At 51.4% G+C, this 8,502-nt stretch overlaps 1 protein-coding gene across 1 annotated transcript; it reads right to left on the minus strand.

Moving 5' to 3' along the window:
* Positions 1 to 2,041: 2,041 nt before the first annotated feature.
* Positions 2,042 to 4,971, minus strand: LOC120390333 (interferon-inducible GTPase 5-like). Its single transcript, XM_039512917.1, has one exon. The coding sequence runs from the start codon at positions 4,920 to 4,922 to the stop codon at positions 3,681 to 3,683; it is 1,242 nt and encodes a 413-aa protein (XP_039368851.1). The 5' UTR covers positions 4,923 to 4,971; the 3' UTR covers positions 2,042 to 3,680.
* Between the last annotated feature and the right edge of the window lie 3,531 nt (positions 4,972 to 8,502).

An 8,502-nucleotide genomic window follows, 5' to 3' on the forward strand; every position in this document is an offset into this window, starting at 1 on the left:
ACACATTTTATCAATGGAGAAAGCATGAAATCCTCACTGGAAAGTTTGCAGATGGCACACAGATGGGGGGAGTGGTAAATGAAGAGGGCGGGTCACTGATACAGAGCGATCTGGATCACATGACAAGCTGGGCACAAGCAGACAATATATGTTTCAATATGGCTCAATGTCAATATGTGTAGCTAGGAACAAAGGTTTGGGGGTCTTGGTGGATAATCAGCCGAACACGAGCTCCCAGTGCATCCAGGTTTTGTGGCTGGGAGGAAGCAGCCAGTGAGGGTGGGATCGGCACTGGGAAGGCAGTGTGGGGCTCAGGGAGCTGCCTGCGTTTGCAGCCTGTGCGTGGAAAGGCTGCAGGCTTCGAAAGCTGCGGGTGCTGTGGAAATGTCCTGCTGGGGGGGGGGATGGTGGGTGTCTCCATGGTTACAGTCCTTCTGTGGCAGGGTCTCTGTGGTTGCCGTGCTGTTCAGGTTGGGGTCGCTCAGTGGTTAGAGTCCTCCTTGGCGTGGTCTCCATGGTCAGAGTGGGGCGGCGGCTGGGAATCAGGACTCCTGGGGTCTATCCCCATCTCCAGGAGGTGAGTGCGATCAACAGGGGCACGAGGCTGGACTAGGCCATAGAGACTGAACTCCCATCTCTCTCCTAGACGGGTTCCTCCAGGGCAGGTGGGCACAGAGGGAGGAGGAAGAGGGAGGCTGGGGGTGGGTGGCTTTGCAAGTACAGCTCTGACTTTTAGATTTACCGATTATTAGCAGATTATTATTACATTAGAATGTACTTGAAATCACAGACACTGTTTGCGTCATTAGTTCATTGCCCTTCATTTTTTGTTTTAATTATTTGACATTATTTTTTAAATTTAATTATTTACCAGCTACCACTAAACACTTTCATGTAACTATGAATCACGTCGCCCTAGTTTTAGGGATACATAAACATTGTCTTACTACAGAAATAGATCAGCTCTAGCCATTCACTCGGTATCTGATGTAAAGTCATTTCCAGCGCTATAGGAATCGTGTGAGCCGCTGGGCCAGTCGCCTAATGGCTCAAGTGTGGTGTGGGCTTGTGAAGGCTCCCAAATGTTTAGGCGACAATTGAAATGTTTAAATGAACAGTATATAATAACAAGGGTGGGGGTTTTAACTGTGCTGCACATTAGAGCTGCGTGGACAATAATTTTCCCATCTCAAATCAGGCCAAAAACTTGAAATCCCCCCCGCAAATCTTATCCCTTCTCTCCCCTTGAAGGGTCCTCCAGGGCAGATGGTCACACAGGGAGGAAGAAGAGGGAGGCTGGGGATGGGTGGGGTTTTAAAATTTGTTTTCTGGTGTCTTAGCTATTACGCGTCATGTTTCCAGCTTGGCACCGTACTAACACTGAAATTTTTTTTTGCTGAGATTCTCACATCATCACCTGACTCCTGGAGCTGGGACTTTCAGGAAAACATGACTATTGCGAGACTTGTGATGAATGTGTCAGAGCTGGCAATGCTGTTGTATTTATATTTGCATTGTGTTTCATCTGATAGCTCCGAGGCAGGGAGAGGGGGCTTCTTGTGTCATTTTGAATCAAATAAATGAATAAAATACAGGGATAGATCCAAATTCTTCACTGAACATAGGGATTGGATCAGATCTGAGGTCCATGGAGTGCAGTCTCCCGTCTCTGACCACGGTCAGGGCCAGATGATTCAGAGAAAGAGTGAGAACCCCACAGCATCAGATATGGGACAACCTGTCCCCCTTGATCCATCCCTGCTTTGGTCTCTAATAGTTAGAGAGCGGCTTAAACCTGAAGCTGGAAGTTTAGTGTCCCCACCAATATGATTCATTATGACAATTCTGACCCAACCAATTATCCAACCCCCTTCTCGAGATGTAAATATCCAGTCCAAATACCCAACCTGCTGGGCTGGAGTCCAAGCACGGATCCAGTTTATGCCCCTTAATCCCTGTTTTCCTAAGAGCAAGAAAACTCAGATGCACAAAGTGTCAGATCGAACTCTACAGCAGTTTATTGAAGGATAAATGCACTTCTCCAAGGTTTGGAATGACGATCAGATCACAAGCAGCGAGTACATGGAGCGGTGAGATTGAATCCACATTGGTTACCGAGTATGGAACATTGAGCAAATCAACAGCGACAGGTTGATTCGTAGCATCACACGAACTAATTCTCACGAGAGCCCGAAACACCCTGTGATTACAAACCCAGCACCTCGGGTCAGTCTGAGCAGGGTCGGTGGTTCCCGGACACCCCCAGGCAAATCTAAACTCAGCATCAATCAAGCAAATCAGGGATTAAACGCATCAGCAGTAGCTCAAACTGCAGCTCAGGGTTGTCAATTGCAGAGGTGAGATTCTCAGTGAGTATTAAGCCTCTGATGCAGGTTTAGCAGCCGGACGCTTCCAAACCCTGCTCAGGGTACAACTTCGTTACAGGGTTAATAACAGCCTCTGGTTCCAGCACCGCAGCCAGAGAACAGAAACTTCAGCCAACCCCTGGGGAGAGGCTGGGTAAATGGTAATTTACTGGTTGCCGACAAGTAACTTGGGGCGCTCTGGAGGTCACAACACTGGCTCTGGAGTCTAGGGCAGGTGGCCGGCAGCGCCCACCTCCCAAGGAAGGACGCCAAAGGAGAGTTCTGGCCCCAGGAGTGGTTTAGATGCCTCAGAGTTAGAAACTGGCAGACTCGTCCCAGATCTAGCACCCCCTGACCAACATAGGTCCGCCGACTGAGCCCCAGTGTAGACGCATCTGTGGCGATGGAAGAAACCATCCCTCAGGGAACTGGTGTCCTACAGCGAAGGAAAAACCCTTTCCCTGTGCACGGGCTGCATCTACGTTTCTACGCCGACATAGCTATGGTGATGTAGCTGTGCTGATATATTGTCTCTGTAGTGCTGACAGACCCGTAGGCCATGTCTGCACTCTGGGTGTTCCAGTACTGCAGCTGTAGCATTTTCCTACGTCATCCACTGATGTCGTTAATCCTCCTTTCCAAGAGCCGAGAGCTCCCAATTGGGCTAATTAAGGTGGTGGGGCAGCTCCTGGGGCGATACCGGTCTAAGCGGGCATGTCTACATTGCATGGTAAACCTAGGTCTGTGGGACCTGAGCTTCTGGACTCCGTGTTTCCAAGCCTGCACTTGAGCGATCAACCTGGGTTTACAAATGCTGGACCAGGCCTCAGGGCTATGCTAGCATGTCCACACTGCACTACGCAGACCTTATGATTGGGGTCTGCAGCATGAGTTGCATCCAGACTGCAGAATGACAGAGCTTGGACCTGAGTTTCAGAGGGACTCAGGCTCTGACCCACCCGCTAGCAATATCCTAGGACCCACTCCTGAGTGCTCACTGACCAAGTCTGACTGATTTGGGTGTGCAAGGAAGCGGGGCTGAGGCTCGAACCTGAGTCAGAGCCAGGCTTAGTTCCCAGAGTGGACAGACCCTAGAGAGATCTGCTGAGCGGAGTCTGGCTGAAAGAGAGCCAGGAAGCAGGAGCAGCAGGACTGCCAGAGACCCCTCAGACTAGAGGCAATGGAAGGGTGACCTGAGAAATGGTTTTGTCTCTTGGTTTGTTTATGTTTGGGACACTCAAACTGCAGAAAGGAGACCGTGGCTGTGGCAGTTTATCCTGGGAAGCTGGGGAGAAGCTCTGCCTTGCGACACTGTTATTGGTTATTCTCTGCTCCCTCCAAAGCCTTTTTCAGGACTCGTTGAGCATCTTCTGCAACTTCATCCAAAAACGTATGTAGCACTTCAAAGGTGACACTGTAAGATCTCTCTGCTGCTATCCCAGTGCCAATCAGTGGTACCACACTGATAAAATATTTAACTGTCATCATACGTTCCCCTGTAGCCTCTCTGAGCCGCTTCAAAGCCTCTTCTTCTGTTATATCTTTGGCCAGAGGGGACTTTATCACAGACTTCAGCTCAGCAACAGACTTCTTAACCTGCTTAGCGAGTGATTGGAGGGAATCATCCACCAGGCCAAAGGACTTGCAATACTCCCTCATGTTCTCCACCAAGATGTTGACATCACACTTAACGGAGAGATATGGGAGAGGAACAGCAGCGAGAGCGCATGACTTCAGGGCTTGTTTCCAGATCTGTTCCTGCAGGGCCTTCTGTTTCTCTTTCAAGATTTTTTCAGATGTTCTGGGCAGAGCACAGATGAGAACATGTCTCCTGTGAGTGTCGAGTTCATTTGCCAAAGTCTCCTGCAGTTGGGGAGAATCGTACTTCTCAAAGTCCTTTCTCGACACCAGGAAAACCTGTGGGGAGCTGATCCCTGCTTTTTGTAGCTCCTTGATGCAGTCACTTCTGATCATGTGTAGAGTTTTCTCCTCTTTAAAATCATGACATCTTCTTTGTTCATTATCCAAGTCCACATCTATCTTGCTGCGGACAAAGTAAAACTTCTTTCCCATCTTTTTGATTTCTTTGGCAAGGTGGTTATCAGCTTCTGTGAAGCGGGTGTCTGCGATGATGATGAAAAAATCATATTGATCAAGGCTCATATCCTCTACATATGTTTCTGCCAGATATTTCGTTGTTCCGATCCCAGGAAGGTCCCACACAATCACATTCGGGTGAATGGGATGGGGATAAGCAGTTGGATCCTCTGTTGTTTGTGTCACCCCAGTCTCAGCTGCCCCACTGTCACTATCATTCAGGCTTCTTATGGCGTTGATGAAAGACGACTTCCCAGAGCCCGTTTTCCCTGTGATGGCGATGTTGAGTTTGGTATTTCTTAGCAATTCATCAGACATCTTCACCACAGAAATGGCTTTTGAGAAGTTCCCAGCTTTGACAGCTGTCTGGAATTTTTCAGTTTCTTCCTCAGACAGACCAGGCAGTTTCCTGCCCCATTTTGAAAACAAATCAGCCCAGTGATTTTTTGAATCTTTCATAACCCTGGAAAAAGAAACAAATTTCAGTCAGGGTTTGGGGTTTTCCCTCCCAGCAGCTATTTACTAACCACAGTCAGTAGAGTCAGAGTCATAGAGACACAGCGTTTAAGGCCAGAAGAGACACCCCAGATCACCTAGTCTGACCCCCTGTATGTCTATGCCACTCACAGGCCTGAGCACCCACACACGAAACCCAACAACCAAACTGAGACCAAAGCATTATCGCCCTCAGGAGACCAAATTATCACCTGCCACAGGAGGGGAACAGGAGGCACCGAGCTGCACCAGTGCCCAGGGCCACTGGGGTAGCAAGGAACTGATAAAGTGAAAGAGACCCGGTAAAAAGGGATGCCCTTATTTCCATGTAAACAGACTTAGGGACTGGTAGGGGAGGAGCTATTGGTCACAATGTGCACTGAATAAATAAAATAATCTAGCGTTTAAATAAACATTTTAGAATGTCCAAAGGGGAGAGCTTCATTTCTGCGTACATGTGCCACTAGGGGGCGCTGTGCTGCAGGGGGTGGGGTGGGGGCTCTCCCCTGGCAGGCAGGGCTGGTCCCAATGCCCCAGGGAGGTGCTAGGGAGCCTGTGCTGCCAGGAAACGCCTGAGAAAAAACAGCAACAGTTCACTTTTAAGTTTCTGAAATCACAGGAAATCTGCCTTCCCTCCCAGTAACTGAACAGGGCCTGATCACGTGATTTCACATCCCTTAAATGTTAATTTCCTTGAGTCTGTGGGTTTGGACTCGGAGAACAGCCTGGAGTGGGGTGACCATATTTCCAAATGGAAAATGGGTCACCATGGGGGGCTTGCCCGAGCCCACTCTGCTCAGAGCTGGCCTGAGCCGCTCACTTAAGCCCCATTACTGCTCCAAGCTGCTCACCCAAGACCCTCCCCACAGGCCTGGCCTCAGCACCCTCCCCCACGCAGGGGACGGCCTGACCCACCTGGCGTCACTGCTTGCCTGAGCCCCACCCTGAGGTTTGTGTTGCAGCTCCCTCCCACCCTCAGATGTTCCTCCAAGCCCCACATGGGTGATGTGGGGGGGGACGACTGATCAGTTGGCAAAAGCAAATGGGACAAATACCCAGTGTTGCCAAAACAAAACAAAAACCAACCAACCAAAAAAAAAAAAAAAAAAAAAAAGCCAGGCCTGCTGGGCCAGGGCTTAAAAAGGGGACTGTCCTGGCCAAAACGGGACATATGATACCCAGGCATGGAGAAACCTTTGCCCCCGCTCCTCTCCCAGGCCAGCAAGGGGAAAGGTTCTGACCCAGGGACTGGCTGGGCAGTGGGAGCCGCAGGGCAGCAAGCAGGGGCGGCTCCAGGCCACAGCACGCCAAGCGCGTGCGTGGGGCGACAAGCCTCACCCTCTGTCCCTAGGGTCTCTGCAGCCTTCTCCTTTCCAGTCAGCCCTAGTAAAAACGTCTCCCTCAGCCACGTGTCCGAGTGCTTACTGGGACCCAGCAGGACTCGCATCGACAAGGCCTAGCTGCAAAACACCTACAGTGCTTGTGTCTAAGTCGCGATAACCTGGCATGCGACAGGCGCCCTAGGGGGTCTGATGTACTGGGCAACCACAGTAATTACCCTGGTGTCCAAGGTGGGATGCCGGCTGCAGAATTGGCTGGCAAGGCTTATGGGGCAGGTACCACACGTGCGAGGGCTGCTTGGTGGGTGGAAATGGCCAACCCTGACAATCAAAGTGTCCCCTGAGCGCCGAGAGCAGAAATAGGGCAGGGCGGGTGGAGAGATGTGACCGCCCGGCTTTGTGCCCGGAGCTCATACTGGGGTTGGCCAGGGCTGGGCCAGCTGAAGCAACCTGGCTGTGTGAGGTCCCCAAGTAAGTGGCTGGGGTGAGGCTGCCAAGCTGGATTTCCTTGGCCTGCTGCTCCAAGGCAAAGCCCAGGAGGGGTTTGAAGGACTGACACATGGTACTGCAGGGAATATGCCTCTGTCAGGGGTGCCCCAGGGTGATCTCTGGATTGGATCCTGAGTGGAACCAGGCAGACGTCAGCAACCAGAGACAAAAGAAGGGGGAATCTGTCAGTGCTTTGGCCACCAAAGCATTCCTGGACTATGAGGAAAATGTGGGATTTACTGGGCAGAGACCAGTTTGGGACCCACACAGCTGGGAGAGAGATCCGGACAGGATTGGTGTGGAGCTAGAACTAGCATCATAGAGGCTACAGGCATAGCCACTGGCTTCCTCCAGGCCCGGCTGGTGCTCAACTCCCTATTCTGCCCCCACCTGATCCCTTTACCCAACCCCCTACTATGCCCGTCCCATCTCTTCCCACCTCCACTCTGCCCTAGCCCTTCCCCCAAACCCCCATCCCACATCTTCTCACTCTCCCTCGGCCCCATCCCCGCCTCTTCCCACCTAGTTCCGCCCCCTCCCCCAAATACACCCGCTCTTCGCTAATAGTGGCGGGCATGAGTTGCTGGGAGGGAGGGGGAGGAGTTGATCGGTGAGGCTGCTGGCTAGTAGGCTGGAGGTGCTGAGGATTTGGGGGGACAGCTGGCTGCCAGTGGGTGCTAAGCATGCACTAATTTTTTCCCTGCTAAATTTTTCGGTGCCTACGGTTATTGGAGAAGGACCTCAGTTTCAAGAGAGGCCTCTGTATTGTCACGCAGAGACAGTTTGCCATGACACCTGTTGGGGAGAAACAGAGGCGTGAGAGGAGAACGTGATGCTGCCCCTGAGGAGCGAGATGGGTGAAAGGGGACCCGACAGAAGGGCTGGAAGGCAGGCTGGTACCTCGGCCACTAGGCTGACATGAATTCCTGCTGGCCCAGGACTTGGGAAAAAGTACCCAAGTCATGTAGCAAGTCCTGGAGTTTGGTACATCTCCCCAGAGGTGACTGTACCCAGAGGCAGTGACCGAAGTACCAGCAGTGCTGCAAGGCACTGAGGAAAGAGGGAATCACCGTGACAGACTGAACATGGGACTGAAACACGCGTGGGAGAGAGAAGCTCTTGGGCAGGAGCTGGGGCTGAGGAGGAGGAATCTGGTAAATGGTAGGAAGCCTGGAACCTGTTGAGGAATTACCTTGATGTCGTCTCCTCTTGGGACAATGACCTGGGGTGCACAGGGCTGACATGCTGCTGGACTGGGATTGGAGATGCCAGATATCTGATATCAGGACCAAGGAAGAGTCTCATCCACCATGAGGGAAGCTTCAGCGAATAACTGCAACAAATGATAGAGAGAGGCCCCATTTGGTGTTGAATGACATTACCGCGAGGGATGCAAATCCCTTTCCTAGGATCGATGACACTCTAGACTTCAGGGGAAAGTCCAGTTTGTTCTCCCTGGACTTTAGCAGCAGCTACTTGCAAGTAGAAGTAGTGGTGCCCACCAGTGATGGACTGAAGATGGCGTTCAACACCGTGAGAACATAAGAATGGCCATAAGGGTTGAGATCAAAGGTCCATCTAGCCCAATATCCTGTCTTCCATCAGTGGTCAATGTCAGCTGCTTCAGAGGGAATGAAGAGAACAGGTAACCATCATGTGATCCATCCCCTGTCGCCCATTCCCAGCTTCTGGAAAACAGAGGATAGGGACACCAT

This window comes from Mauremys reevesii, linkage group 24 (assembly GCF_016161935.1).
Source record: "Mauremys reevesii isolate NIE-2019 linkage group 24, ASM1616193v1, whole genome shotgun sequence".
Taxonomy (NCBI): Eukaryota; Metazoa; Chordata; order Testudines; family Geoemydidae; genus Mauremys; species Mauremys reevesii.